The 19,002-nt window shown below is 41.7% G+C and overlaps 1 protein-coding gene across 1 annotated transcript in view; it reads right to left on the bottom strand.

Annotated features, from left to right (window-relative positions):
* Positions 1–647: 647 nt before the first annotated feature.
* The window catches only part of LOC133586667 (leucine-rich glioma-inactivated protein 1-like), a 34,521-nt gene continuing 16,166 nt past the window's right edge, over positions 648–19,002 (bottom strand). Inside the window, exons 5-8 of the mRNA XM_061939074.1 lie at positions 17,143–17,214; positions 11,998–12,167; positions 10,284–10,448; positions 648–2,194 (exon numbers count right to left, since the gene is read on the bottom strand). Of these exons, the coding sequence (XP_061795058.1) occupies positions 1,377–2,194; positions 10,284–10,448; positions 11,998–12,167; positions 17,143–17,214 (1,225 nt within the window). The 3' untranslated portion in view covers positions 648–1,376. The remainder of the gene's footprint in view (positions 2,195–10,283; positions 10,449–11,997; positions 12,168–17,142; positions 17,215–19,002) is intronic.

Raw genomic sequence — 19,002 nt, 5'->3', positions numbered from 1 at the left:
GTTGGGTTATGAATCAACCAACATTGAGTTAGCATAACTCAACTTTTGGGGTTAGATAATTCAACCGAATTGTTGGGTTATGAATCAACCAACATTGAGTTAGTTTAACTCAACTTTTGGGTTAAATAAATTCAACGCAATAGTTGGGTTATGAATCAACCAACATTGTAGTGAGCATAACTCAGCTTTTGTGTTAAATAAATTCAACCCAATAGTTGGGTTATGAATCAACCAACATTGAGTTAGCATAACTCAACATTTGGGTTAAATAAATTCAACCCAATAGTTGGGTTATGAATCAAACAACATTGAGTTATTTTGACTCAACTTTTGTGTTATATAAATTCAACCCAATAGTTGGGTTATGAATCAACCAACATTGAGTGAGCATAACTCAACTTTTGAGGTTAAATAATTCAACCCAATAGTTGGGTTATGAATCAACCAACATTGAGTTAGCATAACTCAACTTTTGGGGTTAAATAATTCAATCCAATAGTTGGGTTATGAATCAACCAACATTGAGTTAGCATAACTCAACTTTTGGGGTTAAATAATTCAACCCAATTGTTGGGTTATGAATCAACCAACATTGTAGTGAGCATAACTCAGCTTCTGTGTTAAATAAATTCAACCCAATAGTTGGGTTATGAATCAACCAACATTGAGTTAGGATAACTCAACTTTTGGGTTAAATAAATTCAACCCAATAATTGGGTTATGAATCAACCAACATTGAGTTAGCATAACTCAACTTTTGGGGTTAAATAATTCAACCCAATAGTTGGGTTATGAATCAACCAACATTGAGTTAGCATAACTCAACTTGTGGGTTAAATAATTCAACCCAATAGTTGGGTTGGGAATAACCCAACATTAAGTTATCATAACTCAACTTTTTGGTTAAATAATTCAACGCAAAAGTTGGGTTGAAAAAATTAACCCAAAATGTTGAGTTAAAATAACTCAAATGAGGGGTTTGTCCTTTTCTGAACCAGAAGTTGGGTTAAAATTGGGTTATTTTCTAACCCAACATTTTTTAGTGTGTAGGGTTATCGTCACCTTTTTTCCTTTCTTGACATTGCTGACTGAGGCATATTTTCCCAGAAGGCTGTTCGAATGTATTGGGACACGTGGATTTGATTTTCGAGGCTCAACTCAATTGCATTGTACACCAAGGACAAAAGTATTGGGACACATGAGAGTTGTGTTTTTAACTGAATAAGGGGTCACCCAAGGCATGATGTCATCCTAAGTGTTCATCTTCCAGGTCCATAAAGGCAGGCATGCATGGATGAAGAACCCTGACCTCACCCCGTCGCCGTAAAATGTGTTTGAAATGCACTTGGTTAAAGGAGACCACGCGAGTGCGCCGCTCAGTCGCTGAGGTCGATGACCAGGTGCTCGTAAATCTGCGTTTTCCCCTTGAAGCTGGACGCCAGCAGGAACTGGCGGTTGTCGATGGAGACGGGCGTGAAGGCCCGCGGCGCCTGGATGTTGAGCTCCTGGAAGTGCGCGAACTCGCCCTTCTTGGCGTCCCAGCGGTACACCTGCGTGAAGGAGTAGTCGCTGCCCAGGATGGCGTACTGCCAGCTGCCCACCGAGAAAGGCTGGAAGACCATGGAGCCGCGCGAGGGCACGGTCTGCAGCTCCCGGAAGAGGGCGCCGTCCCAGCGCATCACCTTGGAGTCGCCGATGAAGCGCGTCAGGCAGATGAAGAGCTCCGCCTTGACCAGGAAGTGCTTGACGGCGTAGACGTCCTCCATCTCCGGGATGTCGGTGCGTCTCTCGAAGAGCTTGCTGCCCTTGTTCCACTGGTAGATGACGGGCCTCTGGGAGCTGCTGGACAGGATGAGGTGAGGCTTGGACGAGATGTCCACGTACTCCACATCCGTGTCGCGGTACCAGGGGTGGAGCGACTGGTGCGAGTAGAAGCCGTTGCCGTTCCACTTGTAGATGGTGGTGGAGCCCGCCTTGGAGCTGTCGGCGACGACGAAGAAGGACTCGCCGTCGATGCGGAAGGTCTCCACGTCGTTGGGCTTGCGGATCTTCAGGATGTCGATGCCCTGGAGCTTGATGAACTTGTTGGCCGACGTGTCGCGCTTGTAGATGTGGGAGCCGCCGAACAGCTGGGCCACGATGATGAAGAGCTGGTTGTCGATCACCAGAGGCTTGCAGATCACCGTGGAAGTGCCTGAAGAAGACCACAATCAATCAATCAATCAATCAAAGTTGACTTATATAGCCCTAAATCACGGGTGTCTCAAAGGGCTGCGCAAGCCACAACGACATCCTCGGCTCAGATCCCACATCAGGGCAAGGAAAAACTCAACCCAATGGGATGACAATGAGAAACCTTGAAGGGGACCGCAGATGTAAATAAATTCAACCCAATAGTTGGGTTATGAATCAACCAACATTGAGTTAGCTTAACTCAACTAGTGCAGGTGCAATGGACGTCGAGTAGATCTAGCATAATATTGTGAGAGTCCAGTCCATAGTGGATCTAACATAATAGTGTGAGAGTCCAGTCCATAGTGGATCTAACATAATATTGTGAGAGTCCAGTCCATAGTGGATCTAACATAATAGTGTGAGAGTCCAGTCCATAGTGGATCTAACATAATAATGGGAGAGTCCAGTCCATAGTGGATCTAACATAATAGTGTGAGAGTCCAGTCCATAGTGGATCTAACATAATAGTGTGAGAGTCCAGTCCATAGTGGATCTAACATAATAGTGTGAGAGTCCAGTGCATAGTGGATCTAACATAATAGTGTGAGAGTCCAGTCCATAGTGGATCTAACATAATATTGTGAGAGTCCAGTCCATAGTGGATCTAACATAATAGTGTGAGAGTCCAGTCCATAGTGGATCTAACATAATAGTGTGAGAGTCCAGTCCATAGTGGATCTAACATAATAGTGTGAGAGTCCAGTCCATAGTGGATTTAACATAATATTGTGAGAGTCCAGTCAATAGTGGATCTAGCAAAATAGTGTGAGATTCCAGTCCATAGTGGATCTAGCAAAATATTGTGAGAGTCCAGTCTATAGTGGATCTAACATAATAGTGTGAGAGTCCAGTCCATAGTGGATCTAACATAATAGTGTGAGATTCCAGTCCATAGTGGATCTGGCAAAATATTGTGAGAGTCCAGTCTATAGTGGATCTAACCTAATAGTGTGAGAGTCCAGTCCATAGTGGATCTATCATAATAGTGAGAGTCCAGTCCATAGTGGATCTAGCAAAATATTGTGAGAGTCCAGTCCATAGTGGATCTAACATAATAGTGTGAGAGTCCAGTCCATAGTGGATCTAACAATAGTGTGAGAGTCCAGTCCATAGTGGATCTAGCAAAATATTGTGAAAGTCCAGTCCATAGTGGATCTAACATAATAGTGTGAGAGTCCAGTCCATAGTGGATCTAACAATAGTGTGAGAGTCCAGTCCATGGTGGATCTAACATAATAGTGTGAGAGTCCAGTCCATAGTGGATCTAACATAATAGTGTGAGAGTCCAGTCCATAGTGGATCTAGCAAAATATTGTGAGAGTCCAGTCTATAGTGGATCCAACATAATAGTGTGAGAGTCCAGTCCATAGTGGATATAACATAATAGTGTGAGAGTCCAGTCCATAGTGGATCTAACAATAAAGAATAATAATAATAATAATAAATAATAATAGTAATAATAATAATACATAATAATAATAGTAATAATAATTAATAATAAAGAAATAAACTCTCTTCTACACTCCAAACCAACCTCCCTCACTATTTTACTCGACTTTTATCTTAGTCTTTTTTTTTATATTGCGTGCTTATAAATAACATGTATTACTATTACTGTAAGTTATTTTCCTTTTTCAAAAGTGCATATTTCGAAAAAAAAAGAAAAAAAAAAGTGATATAACTACAGTAAAATATGGCTTTTTTCCAACCTCTAATTGTCCGAGTCAAAAGTAAACAAAAAACATGGCCAACAAATTCGATAACATGCTGCCTTCCATGAACCTGGGAAGACTGAACTTTCCTACCTATTATTTGAAAAAGTACATTGAAATGCTGCTCGAAGACGGAATTCCTTTACAAACATAATGTTCTGACATTACATAACAATGTAAAAGCCTACATATACGTAGATATACGTTAGGTCAGAAAAAAACACAAGAGGCTATATCATCCCTACAAGCATGTTTCACAGATTTCCCTGCTCATCAGGGGATTTTATAACATTCATGTTAGAATAATTATGTATATATTATCATCATGACTTTATGCTTAAGGGCCGTTACTATAAAGTATTGTCGATTTGTGCTGAAATGGTATTTTTGTATTTGTGCAGAGCTAGCAATCCAAAAGATTGCTAGCCTCTTTATCAGTGTTGTGTCCAGACTCGGCCTGCTGGCAGCCAAGGCCGAATATTTGGTTCCAAGACCAGACAAAGCAGAGACTGGGCGATATCACCAAGTGTCAACATATTTGCATTTTTGTATAACTATATATTGTGTCTTACTGGAGTTGTCGAGATTACCCCCTTCCCTCAGTCACCGTGATGTAATCGGGCCATTTCCTAATAAATGGAGGAGGCGCGCGGGCTTTTCTTTAGAACGTAGTTTGGATCTGTAACTAGAGTACAGCCCAAAACACGTGTCTCCTCATGAGCTAAATTGAACTCTGTCTCTGATTGATTCCTTGCTTCTTGTTTGATTAATAGATGTCAACAGTGTTTGCACCTGACACCTGACAAGCAGGTTCATAACCCGATTCATAACCCAATTATTGTGTTGAATTTATTTAACCCACAAGTTAAAATATGCTAACTCAATGTTGGTTGATTCATAACCCAAGTATTAGGTTGATTTTATTTAACCCAAAAGTTGGAAAGGATTTTATAAAATCCCCTGACGAACAGGGAAACCTGTGAAACATGCTTGTTGGTATAGCCTCTGTGTTTTTTCTGACCTAACGTATATTCCGCTCTAGAGCACTGTATAACGGATAAACCACAGAAACCTTGACGCCACTCGTGAACAAGATTGTACCAATAAATAAAAATGAATAGCTTGAATAGCGCTCATTTCTCCAAGGTTTTTATTTGTCAACCATCACTTAAGACAGACCTGGACATTTATTTTGACCCGGGGGTCACATTGATTGAGGGGCTGGACTCTCTTCCACTCTGGCGTTGCAAGCAGGGAGAGGTGGCAATTCTTGTTGCCCCCCGGCTAAAGACCTGTATGTTGGCATTTAACCCAGTAGATGAGCTTCCCTCTGCCTCCAGGTGGGGGCACGGATCCTGACTGTTGCGCTGACGCACCAAACAGTAGCTCTGATTACCCGCTATTTTTGGATTCCCTCAAGGGAGTACTTAGGAGTGCTCCCTCAGGTGATTCCATTGTTTTGCTTGGGGACTTCAGCGCTCACATTGGCAACAACAGTGAAACCTGGGGAGGCGAGATTGGAAGGAACGGCTGTCCGGATCTGAACCCGAGTGGTGTTTTGTTGTTGGACTTTTGTGTTCGTCACAGATTATTCATAACGAACACCATGTTCAAACATAACAGTGTCCATGTGTGCACTTGGCACCAAGACACCCTAGGCCGCAGTTCGATTAGCGACTTTGTGGTTGTGTCATGGGATTCGCGGTCTCGTGTTTTAGACACTCGGGTGAGAGAGGGGCAGAGTTTTCAACTGAATCTGACCTCGGGGTGAGTTGGCTCTGGTGATGTGGGTGGTCGCCGGTCAGACCGGGCAGGCCCAAACGGATAGTGAGGGTCTGATGGGAACGTCTAGTAGAGTTTCCCATCAGAGAGAATTTCTATTCCCACCTCTTGAAGAACTTTGAACGTGTCACGAGCCAGGCGCTGGACATTGAGTCGGAATGGACCATGTTCCGTACCTTTATTGTTGAGGCGACCGATCGAAGCTGCGGCCGCAAGGTGGTTGGTGCATTTTGTGGCAGTAATTCCACAAAAGAAGGATGCTGACAAACTGAAGAAGGAGTCCTATTGGATCCTTTTGGCTTATGAGACCCCACAGGCAGCGGACAGGTACCGACAGGCCAAGCAGCGCACGGATTTGGCGATCGCAGAAGCAAAAACTCAGACAAGGGAGTAGTTAAGGGAAGCCATGGAAAACGACTTAGGAACGGCTTCGAAGCGATTCTGGACCACCATCCGCTGCTTCAGGAGGGGGAAGCAGTGCACTGTCAACACCGTGTAGGGTGGGGATGGTGTGCTGCCGACCTCGACTCGGGATATTCTGGATCGGTGGAGGGAATACTTCAAAAACCTCAATCCCACCTACACATCTTTCTATGAGGAAGCAGTTCCTGGGGAATCTGTGGTTGGCTCTCCCATTTCTGGGGCAGAGGTTGCCGAGGGAGTTAATATGCTACTCGGCGGCAGGGATGAAATCCGCCTGGGGTTCCTTTGGGCGCGGTGCCTCTGGATTGTCAGATCATGGTGTTGGTTCCTCTCTTTAAGAAAGTGAACCGGAGGGTGTGTTTCAATTTGCCCAACCAGTCTACATGTGCTTTGTGGACGTAGAGAAGGTATTCGACTGTGACAATAGAAGTCCTGTGAGGAGTGCTCAGAGAGTACAGGGTATCGGATTGCCTGATTGTGGCGATCTGCTCCCCCTATGATCGGTGTCAGAGCTTGGTCTGCTGTAAGTTGGACCTGGTTCCAGTGAAGGTTGGAATCCGCCAGGGCTGCCCTTTGTCACCAATTCTGTTCATAACTTTTATGGACAGAATTTCTAGGCGTAGTCAGGGCGTTGAGGGGATTAGGTCTCTGCTTTTTGCAGATGATGTGGTCCTGATGGCTTCATCTGTTCAGGATATTTATCTCTCACTGGAACAGTTTTCAGCCGAGTGTAAAGTGACTGGGATGAGAATCAGAACCTCCAATTCCGAGTCTAGGGTTCTTGCCCGGAAAAGGGTGGAGTGCCATCTCCGGGTTGGGGAGGAGATCTTGCCCCAAGTGAAGGAATTCAAGTACCTTAAAGTCTTGTCTCTCCCTTAGAGATAGGGTGAGGAGTTCTGTTATTCGAGAGGCGCTCAGAGTAAAGCCGCTGCTCCTCCACGAGAGGAGCCGGATGAGGTAGTCCCGGCTTCTGGTCAGGATGTCCCCCAAACGCCATTAAGGGCACGGCCGACCGGTAGGAGGCAACGGGGAAGACCCAGGACATGTTGGGGAGACTATGCTTGCTGGCTGGCCTGGGAACGCCTCGGGATCCCCCAGGAGGAGCTGGACTAAGTGGCTGGGGAGAGGAAAGTCTGGGCTTCTCTACTTAGGCTGCTGCCCCCGCGACCCGACCTCGGACAAGCGCAAGAAGATGGATGGATATATATAAATATTTATATTTACAATATGCACATCATATTGGCGTCTATAGTTTTGATGTTAAAGGGTTACAAAAATATTTTGGAAACGTTCGGCAGGCTGGATTGAAAGCTTAACGGGCCATATTTAGCCCAGATCTGATCTGAGTGCATCTACTTGAATATGGGGGACATTCTTGTACTCTAACAAAAAAGTTCATTCAGCTTTAACTTTTATTCCAAGTACTAAATGTTCTTTTTTAGCACATTAGGAACTGATTTGTCTCTCGGGCTCAAATAGTTTGTGTAAATGACGCATGTGGATAAGACAAACAGGACTGACATCATCTTTTAGATATGTGTGTGTGTGTGTGTGTGTGTGTGTGTGTTCTTGTATTTTACTCTGCTTGAGACATCAACAAGGAAAAGTACCTTCCATATGAGGACCGGTGAACAAGTTAAGACCGAAATCATGATCCAATACGGAAAACCATTGCATCTAATAGAGAATGTCTCATTTGCACCCCTGGTGGTGAAATCTATCAAAATGAGGGTGGTCCCAAAAAGGAGGGATTTTCTCAAATTGACTGTGTGTCGATTTTAAAAGTGCTCCCCCTCTGGTCAACATATGAAATAACAAGTGTGTGTAAGAAATTGAAATGCGCCCCCTTTGGCCAAAACTAATTAAAAAAATAAAATAAATATGTATATAGAGACATACTGTAATAACTCGAAGTAAATAATTAACATTAAAAAACAATTACAAACAACAAAATACAAAATTATTTTTTTTTACTAAAAGCAGTCTTTTTCTCACAATGTGTCGACTTTTGTCTTATAAAATTGGGAACAATTTATCATCATACTTGCCAACCTTGAGACCTCCGATTTCGGGAGGTGGGGGGGGCGTGGTTAAGAGGGGAGGAGTATATTTACAGCTAGAATTCACCAAGTATTTCATATACATATATATATATATATATATACATATATATATATATATATATATATATATATATATATATATATATATATATATATATATATATATATATAAGAAATACTTGACTTTCAGTGAATTCTAGCTACGAATATATATTTATTTTATTATATATATATATATATATATATATATATATATATATATATATATATATATATATATATATATATATATATATATATATATATAAATAAAAGAAATACTTGAATTTCAGTGTTCATTTATTTACACATATACTTGTTGATTTAAGGGTTGAATTGTCCATCCTTGTTCTATTCTCTGTCACTATTTTTCTAACCATGCTGAACACCCTCTCTGATGATGCATTGCTGTGTGGCACGCACAAAAGTGCTTTCATCAAATGCACTAGATGGCAGTATTGTCCTGTTTAAGAGTGTCACAACATTGCTGTTTACGGCAGACGAACTGCTTTACGGTAGACAAAAACGTGACTGCTGTTGTTGTGTGTTGTTACCACGCTGGGAGGACGTTAATGAAACTGCCTAATAATAAACCCACATAAGAAACCAAGAACTTGCCCTCGATCATTCTACAGTTATAACGTGATTGGGCAGGTGGACCTGAGTCCGCGTGAATTTCGGGAGATAATTTGTCCCGGGAGAATTTCGGGAGAGGCGCTGAATTTCGGGAGTCTCCCGGAAAATCCGGGAGGGTTGGCAAGTACATTTATCATGGCCCCATAAGGAAAATCATCGCATCTAATAGAGAATGTCTCATGTGCACCCCTGGTGGGGAAATCTATCAAAAATAGGGCGGTCCCAAAAAGGAGGGAATTTTAAAATTGACTGTGTGTCGGTTTTAAAAGTGCTCTCCCTCTGGTCAACATATGAAATAACAAGTGTGTGTAAGAAATTGAAATGCGCCCCCTTTGGCCAAAACTAATTTAAAAAATAAAATAAATATGTATATAGAGACATACTGTAATAACTTGAAGTAAATAATGAACATTTAAAACCAATTACAAAAAAAAAAAAAAAAAACATTTTTTACTAAAAGGAGTCTTTTTCTCACAATGTGTCGACTTTTGTCTTATAAAATTGGGAACAATTTATCATAGTCTTTCTGTTTCTGTAATATTGCAATATTTTCTTTTAATTAATTATTACTTTTTAATGCAAAATGCGACATTTGTCATGTAAAATTCTGACTTTTATCACAATATTGCCAATTTTTTTGTTGTTCTTGTAAAATAATGACATTTTTTGAGTAAAATTATGACTTTTGTCACAATTCTGCCGAGTAAAATTCCGATTATTATTATTATAATATTGCCAACATTTTTAAGTTTTCTTATAAAATTGTGACTTTTGACGAGTAAAATTACGACTCTTTTCACAAAATTGCCAAAAAGTTACGCTTTTTCTTGTAAAATTGCGACTGTTATTGAGTAAAGTTCCAACTTTTATCACAATATTAAAATTTTGACTTGTGTTGAGTAAAATTACGACTTTTATTATAATACTGCCAAGTTTTTCTTGTGAAATTGTGACCTTTTTCTTGTGAAATTCCAACTCATTTTTCACAACAAGCGTTTTTATATTTGCATAGTAAGTATATATTATTAATGTTGTAAATACACATCTTTATATATCTAGAAAGGGTGGTCCTAAAGAGGTAGGCATTTTTCGGAGGTCTCAAGAAGGTAACAAATACAACAATGTGTGTGTGTGTGTGTGTGTGTGTGTGTGTGTGTGTGTGTGTGTGTGTGTGTGTGTGTGTGTGTGTGTGTGTGTGTGTGTGTGTGTGTGTGTCCCAAAATGTGATCTTAAGAAGTGCAGAGGCACAACTTGGAATATGTTATTTTAGTGAGTAGAGCCTTTTAGCCACATGAGAGAGTTAGGGTTTATTAGAGTTAGAGCACACCACAACAAACAAGAACCACAATAAAAAAATAAATAAACAGAGTGTGCTGTAATTTTCTTAACTTACTGTCAATATCGTCAAAGTTCCTGAAGACCATCTCCACATGATCCCACTCCATGAAGCTACATTTGCCAATGAAGGGCTGAGCATAGACCACTAACTGGTCATCGCCGAAGGAAAAGGCCTCGACGGATATGGATTCGAACTTGAGGGACTGGTACGAGGCGAACTCTGTGAGAGGCACAACAACACAAGTTAAACTAGAAGGTTGAAGGGTAAAACAAATTTACATGGCGTAGTATTTTTTCAATCACATTGTGACAATCAGCCGTTTCGGCAATCCGCAGCCTGTGCTCTGACAATAACAAGAGATTAGAATTCGGGCGTCTCAAACTCAATTTACCTGGGGCCACTGGATGCAGAAACTGGGTGAGGCTGGGCCGCAAGAAAAGATTTCTTAAAAAAATCTAACATGCACTTTTTAATGAATTCACCTTCTTTGAATGGCTATCCCGCCCTAACAACATACTTGCCAACCCTCCCGACTCCCGAATTTCAGTGTACCTCCCGGCAATCTCCGGGGGCAACTATTCCCCCGAATTTGTCCTGATTTTAACCCGGACAACAATATTAACTGCCTTTAGCGTCCTCTACAACCTGTCGTCGCGTCCGCTTTTTCACCATACAAACAGCGTGCCGGCCCAGTCACATGTTGTATGAGGCTTCTGCAGACACACGTAAGTGACTGCAAGACATACTTGATCAACAGCCACACAGGTCACACTGAGGGTGGCCGTATAAACAACTTTAACGCTGTTAAAAATATGCGCCACACTGTGAACCCACACCAAACAAGAATGACAAACACATTTCGGGAGAACATCCGCACCGCAACACAACATAAACACAACAGAACAAATACCCAGAACACCTTGCAGCCCTAACTCTTCCGGGCTAGAATATACACACCAGCTACCACCAAACTCCGCCCCCCAACCCCGCCCACCTCAACCGACGCACGGAGGGGGGTTGATGTGTGGGGGGGGCAGGGTTGGGGGGTCGGGGTTTGGTGGTAGCTAGTGTGTATATTCTAGCTCGGAAGAGTTAGGGCTGCATGGGATTCTGGGTATTTGTTCTGTTGTGTTACGGTGCGAATGTTCTCCCGAAATGTGTTTGTCATTCTTGTTTGGTGTGGGTTCACAGTGTGGCGCATATTTCTAGCAGTGTTAAAATTGTTTATACGGCCACCCTCAGTGTGACCTGTGTGGCTGTTGACCAAGTTTTTCTTGCAGTCACTTACGTGTGTGTACAGAAGCCACATTCAAAATGGGACTGGGCTGGCCCGCTGTTTGTAGAGGGCGCTAAAGACAGTGCCATCACAGCACGCCCTTAATATTGTTGTTTGGGTGAAAATCGGCAGACATTCGAGAGGATGGTTGCCCTGAAATTCGGGAGTCTCCCGGAAAAGTCGGGAGGGTTGGCAAGTATGACGCTGTCAAGCGACATTCATATTAAACTCGCGGGCCGCACTAACATTAAATTTTCATATTAAGATGCGGGCCGCAAAATAACGTCTCGCGGGCCGCAATTGGCCCGCGGGCCGCGTGTCTGAGACCCTTGGATTAGATGGTAATGAAGAGCCTTTGTTTGTTTGCGTCATTACTGCTTATACAGAAACTATTTGTTTTATATTTTTAATGTACATTTGTGCACGTTAATCATACAAATGAACTTGATTTGGGCAGATTTTGTAAAATATGTTTTGTTTTTTTTACCCAACCTGTGGTGATGCAGTCGAAGGCCTGAGGCATTAGGTCGTTGATCCCCTTGTCCTGCAGCGCCGACGGGCCTTTGCAGTACATCTGATCCACTGTCGCATTGGTGCTGTAGATCCACTCCACCAGCCACTTCAGCTTACAGTCACAAGTGAACTGGTTCCCTCGCAAGTCTCTATAAGCAAAGTCGAAAACTTATTTCTACACCCAAAGACGAAAGCATTCAAGCAAAAAACAAAAATAACAGTGGTTAAAAAGGAACTGCACTTAAATTCCCCATCATTTACAATCCTTAAAGGCCTACTGAAACCCACTACTACCGACCACGCAGTCTGATAGTTTATATATCAATGATGAACTCTTAACATTGCAACACATGCCAATACGGCCGGGTTAGCATACTAAAGTGCAATTTTAAATTTCGCGCGAAATATCCTGCTGAAAACGTCTCGGTATGATGACGCCTGCGCGTGACGTCACGGATTGTAGAGGACGTTTTGGGAAAGCATGGTGGCCAGCTATTAAGTCGTCTGTTTTCATCGCAAAATTCCACAGTATTCTGGACATCTGTGTTGGTGAATCTTTTGCAATTTGTTCAATGAACAATGGAGACAGCAAAGAAGAAAGCTGTAGGTGGGAAGCGGTGTATTGCGGCAGGTGTTGTGCCAGATAATGCACCCCCGCCGTAGAATGCACCCCCTGACTGTCGTGCCGGATAACACAGCCGGTGTTTCATTGTTTACATTCCCGGAAGATGACAGTCAAGCTTTACCATTGGCCTGTGGAGAACTGGGACAACAGAGACTCTTACCAGGAGGACTTTGAGTTGGATACGCAGACACGGTACCGTGAGTACGGTTCCAAACATTTGATCGCTTGCCCGTACGTGCGTGCCGCTATGTGCATGTCACGTACGTAACTTTGGGGACTTTGGGGAAATATATGTGCTGTATGAACTTTGGGGAGGTGAACGGTACTTTGGGCTGTGGGATTGAGTGTGTTGTGCAGGTGTTTGAGTTGTATTGGCGGGTTATATGGACGGGAGAGGGGAGGTGTTTGTTATGCGGGATTAATTTGTGGCATATTAAATATAAGCCTGGTTGAGTTGTGGCTAATAGAGTATATATATGTCTTGTGTTTATTTACTGTTTTAGTCATTCCCAGCTGAATATCAGGTCCCACCCGCCTCTCACAGCATCTTCCCTATCTGAATCGCTCCCACTGCCCTCTAGTCCTTCACTCTCACTTTCCTCATCCACAAATCTTTCATCCTCGCTCAAATTAATGGGGAAATCGTCGCTTTCTCGGTCCGAATCGCTCTCGCTGCTGGTGGCCATGATTGTAAACAATGTGCAGATGTGAGGAGCTCCACAACCTGTGACGTCACGCTACTCGTCTGCTACTTCCGGTACAGGCAAGGCTTTTTTATTAGCGACCAAAAGTTGCGAACTTTATCGTCGATGTTCTCTACTAAATCCTTTCAGCAAAAATATGGCAATATCGCGAAATGATCAAGTATGACACATAGAATGGACCTGCTATCCCCGTTTAAATAAGAAAATCGCATTTCAGTAGGCCTTTAGGTGGCATAAGAACACATGTATTTCTCTTTTCTGTGTGTTCTAAATCATTATTAACAGCTACAGTCCTGGTCAAAAGTTTACATACACTTGTAAAGAACATAATGTCATGGCTGTCTTGAGTTTCCAATCATTTCTACAACTCTTATTTTTTTGTGATAGAGTGATTGGAGCACATACTTGTTGGTCACAAAAAACATTCATGAAGTTTGCTTCTTTTATGAATTTATTATGGGTCTACTGAAAATGTGACCAAATCTGCTGGGTCAAAAGTATACATACAGCAATGTTAATATTTGGTTACATGTCCCTTGGCAAGTTTCACTGCAATAAGGCACTTTTGGTAGCCATCCACAAGCTTCTGCTTGAGTTTTTGACCACTCCTCTTGACAAAATTGGTGCATTTCAGCTGAATTTGTTAGTTTTCTGACATGGACTTATTTCTTCAGCATTGTCAGGACTTTGGGAAGGCCATTTTAAAACCTTAATTCTAGCCTGACTTAGCCATTCCTTCACCACTTGTGACGTATGTTTGGGGTCATTGTCCTGTTGGAACACCCAACTGCGCCCAAGACCCAACCTCCGGGCTGACGATTTTAGGTTGTCCTGAAGAATTTGGAGGTAATCCTCCTTTTTCATTGTCCCATTTACTCTCTGTAAAGCACCAGTTCCATTGGCAGCAAAACAGGCCCAGAGCATAATACTACCACCACCATGCTTGACGGTAGGCTTGGTGTTCCTGGGATTAAAGGCCTCACCTTTTCTCCTCCAAACATATTGCTGGGTATTGTGGCCAAACAGCTAAATTTTTGTTACTATTTTGAATGCACAGAACAGAGAAATGTGTGTGTGTGTGTGTGTGTGTGTGTGTGTGTGTGTGTGTGTGTGTGTGTGTGTGTGTGTGTGTGTGTGTGTGTGTGTGTGTGTGTGTGTAGGTCAGGGGTCGGGAACCTTTTTGGCTGAGAGAGCCATGAAAGCCAAATATTTTAAAATGTATTTCCGTGGGAGCCATATAATATTTTTTAACACTGAATACAAATAAATGCGTGCATTTTTAAGTAAGACCAACATTTTTAAGAGTATAATAAGTCTCTTATTCTTTTTAATAACATTGTTATTCTGAAGCTAACCAATAATAAATAAAATACTTCTTACCATTAATGCGACTTCTTGAACAATTGCGGTAGAAAACGGAGGGATGGATTAAAATGCATGAGAATGTTTTATATTTTGAACGTTATTTTTAACACTGTGATTACCATCTGAATTATTCATTACTTATCGTGTTCAATCAATCAATCAATCAATCAATCAATGTTTATTTATATAGCCCTAAATCACAAGTGTCTCAGAGGGCTGCACAAGCCACAACGACATCCTCGGTACAGAGCCCACATAAGGGCAAGGAAAAACTCACCCCAGTGGGACGTCGATGTGAATGACTGAGAAACCTTGGAGAGGACCGCATATGTGGGTAACCCCCCCCCCTCTCTAGGTGTTAAGCAATGTCAGATAAGATTTATCTGAAAGCCAGATGCAGTCATCAAAAGAGCCACATCTGGCTCTAGAGCCATAGGTTCCCTACCCCTGGTGTAGATGACAGGTAAAATTCCAAAAAAGTGCAGTTCCCCTTTTACTTAATGATGTGAAAACGTTACAAAACGGATGGACTTAATTGATTAATTGCTTGTAAATAATTCTTGCTGCCATTGAGGCAAAACGGAGTGCACTATTTGGCTGCATGGATCAGCTATGGAGCGTTTAGCTACATCCATGCTAAGTCAGCATTATTCTACGACTCCAGCCTAGAAACATGAGTTCAGAACGTCCGATTTGGTTTATAATCGATCATCGATTTACCCCAGATTTTGTCGAATGCGTCTCATGCTTAAAGGGGAACATTATCACCAGACCTATGTAAGCGTCAATATATACCTTGATGTTGCAGAAAAAAGACCATATATTTTTTTAACCGATTTCCGAACTCTAAATGGGTGAATTTTGGCGAATTAAACGCCTTTCTAATATTCGCTCTCGGAGCGATGACGTCACATCGGGAAGCAATTCGCCATTTTCTCAAACACTGAGTCAAATCAGATCTGTTATTTTCCGTTTTTTTCGACTGTTTTCCGTACCTTGGAGACATCATGCCTCGTCGGTGTGTTGTCGGAGGGTGTAACAACACGAACAGGGACGGATTCAAGTTGCACCAGTGGCCCAAAGATGCGAAAGTGACAAGAAATTGGACGTTTGTTCCGCACACTTTACCGACGAAAGCTATGCTACGACAGAGATGGCAAAAATGTGTGGATATCCTGCGACACTCAAAGCAGATGCATTTCCAACGATAAAGTCAAAGAAATCTGCCGCCAGACCCCCATTGAATCTGCCGGAGTGTGTGAGCAATTCAGGAACAAAGGCCCTCGGTAGCACGGCAAGCAATGTTCAGTTTGTTCCCGCAGACGAGCGAGCTAAACCCCCTGGATGTCTTGGCTCACACTGTCCCGAAGATGATCAAGAGAAGAATATGAACCCTAGCTTCCCTGGCCTGCTGACATGAGGGTATGTCTACAGAATATATTAATTGATGAACACTGGGCTGTCTGCACTCTCAAAATGCATGTTGTTGCCAAATGTATTTCATATGCTGTAAACCTAGTTCATAGTTGTTAGTTTCCTTTAATGCCAAACAAACACATACCAATCGTTGGTTAGAAGGCGATCGAAGAATTCGTCCTCGCTTTCTCCCGTGTCGCTGGCTGTTGAGTCGTTTTCGTCGGTTTCGCTTGCATACGGTTCAAACCGATATGGCTCAATAGCTTCAGTTTCTTCTTCAATTTCGTTTTTGCTACCTGCCTCCACACTACAACCATCCGTTTCAATACATGCGTAATCTGTTGAATCGCTTAAGCCGCTGAAATCCGAGTCTGAATCCGAGCTAATGTCGCTATACCTTGCTGTTCTTTCCGCCATGTTTGTTTGTATTGGCTTCACTATGTGACGTCACAGGAAAATGGACGGGTGTTTATAACGATGGTTAAAATCAGGCACTTTGAAGATTTTTTTAGGGATATTGCGTGATGGGTAAAATTTTGAAAAAAACTTCGAAAAATATAATAAGCCACTGGGAACTGATTTTTAATGGTTTTAACAATTCTGAAATTGTGATAATGTTCCCCTTTCAAACACGCCTGTAGTGTACAGTTATTAAAAGGTTTTATAACTGCGACAGTTTGACTCCTGGAATAGATTTTCTGTGGTGAAAAAATGTGTACGCTCATTAAAATTCAAGAGAAACTATGGCGGAGACGCAGACATCGTCAGTAGCTGATTAATTCCAACCCCCCCCCAGACCCCCCTCGTGCAATTTTAATGGTGTGAAATGTGCCAGCCGCCCACACTCTTTTGGTGCCTCGGCTGGAGTGGAATAATGATGCAAAGAACTAAAGATATCGAGGCGACTGTACAAGAAACTCATTGTTCCTGTTTGGATATTTTTACCGTTACGTAACAAGCGTTATGCAAATTATGCGTGTGTGTAAAAAAAAAAAAAAAAAAAGGCGTACTTACACTTTCGTGAGAGCCTCGAGACCCTTGAACAAATCTTTGGGGAGCGTCTCGAGATTATTATAGGCCAAACTCCTGTAAAAAAACAAAAAAACAAAACACAATCGCCATCAGACGCCTCCTCTTTTTTCCCCTTGGTTAATGATAAACATGCTAGGTTACATAATAACAACACCTAATGCAGATGTTTTCAGTTGGTGTTTATCTCTGAGGACACATGGAGCAGAACTAGAGCAGGAACGTTGCCTATGGTGCCTTTCACAGAAAAACATGTTTTTTTAGAGCTAAATCTTCCTCTAGTGCAGGGGTCTGCAACCAAAAACGTTGAAAGATCCATATTGGACCAGAAATAAAAAATAAAAATCTGTCTTGAACCGCAAAAAATGAAAATCCCTATATAAGTCTTATACTGAAGGCAACACATGATGTAAGTGTCTATATTAGTGTCATGACTTGGTCCTGGGTGTTTGCTTTTCCGGAATGCAACGGAAAGTTGGCTCGGGCGAGACGGGAATGTAAATACATGATTTATTTAATATATCAAAATAAAGTACAAACGAAAAGCGCGCACAGTGGCGGAGAACAAACTATGAAACCAAAAGACTATAGCATTAATAAACAAAACTTACTTGGCATGGACTAAAAGGAGCAGCATGAACAATGGACATGAAATCAAGTGTCAGAAATGTGCAGAGCATAATTGTGGGATGTCACCAGACGGACAAACTGAAAACAATGAACTTAAATACTACAGACATGATTAATGAAAACAGGTGCGTGACTCAAAACGTGAAACAGGTGCGTGACGTGACAGGTGAAAACTAATGGGTTGCTAGAGTGCACAATGAGTCCAAACGTGGAACAGGTGAAACTAATGGGTAATCATGGAAACAAGACAAGGGAGTGAAACGCCAGAAACTAAAGAGTCCAATAACTAAACAAAACATGACTAAAACAAAACATGATTACACAGACATGACAATTAGCTATAATAGCCTACTATCAAAATGAATATTCGTTGACTGAAATGTGATATTTATTCTACACATTTTTACAACATTAGTAACCATTAGTAAATCAGAGGCTACTCAGAAGGTGAGATAACTCCTGGAAATTACGGGATTTTAACGGCCGAAGGTATAGATATGTGTGTCCAAGTTAAAGGAAACGGTACGCTGTCTTCTTTTAATGGATTTATTACAATCTTTGGCAAGCTAGGTAATGTTTGCTGTGGTCTGGAACAACATGGCACACAAACAACTATCAGAAATGCAGACAATATTACATACAGATAATGTGTGGTGAGACATGCAAAACTAAATTATAGACAAAGAGGATAAAAGTAAAGGATTTTAAATGAGCTCAAATATACCGACAAACGAGGCATAATTCCGGCGGTTCTTGAACTCACCATAGTGTGGACTGCGACTCAACAGTTTGTTTACATGTAAAATCTTCCACTCCTTCTTTGTCTCATTTTGTCCACCAAAAGTTTTATGCTGTGCGTGAATGCACAAAGGTGCACTTTGTTGATGTTATTGACTTCAGGCATATTTGGTCAGTGCATGACTGCAAGCTAATCAATGCTAACATGCTATTTAGGCTAGCTGTATGTACATTTTGCATCATTATGCCTCATTTGTAGGTATATTTGAGCTCATTTAATATGCTTTACGTTCATCCTCTTTGTATATAATTTAGTTTTGCATGTCTCACGACACATTATCTGTATGTACCGTATTTTTCGGACTATAAATGGCAGTTTTTTTCATAGTTTGGCCGGGGGTGCGACTTATAATCAGGAGCGACTTATGTGTGAAATTATTAACACATTACCGTCAAATATCAAATAATATTATTTAG

The sequence above is a fragment of the Nerophis lumbriciformis genome, linkage group LG02 (genome assembly GCF_033978685.3).
Source record: "Nerophis lumbriciformis linkage group LG02, RoL_Nlum_v2.1, whole genome shotgun sequence".
NCBI lineage: Eukaryota > Metazoa > Chordata > Actinopteri > Syngnathiformes > Syngnathidae > Nerophis > Nerophis lumbriciformis.
The sequence above is the reverse complement of the archived record's forward strand: the minus strand, read 5'-3'. Positions and strand labels throughout refer to the sequence as shown.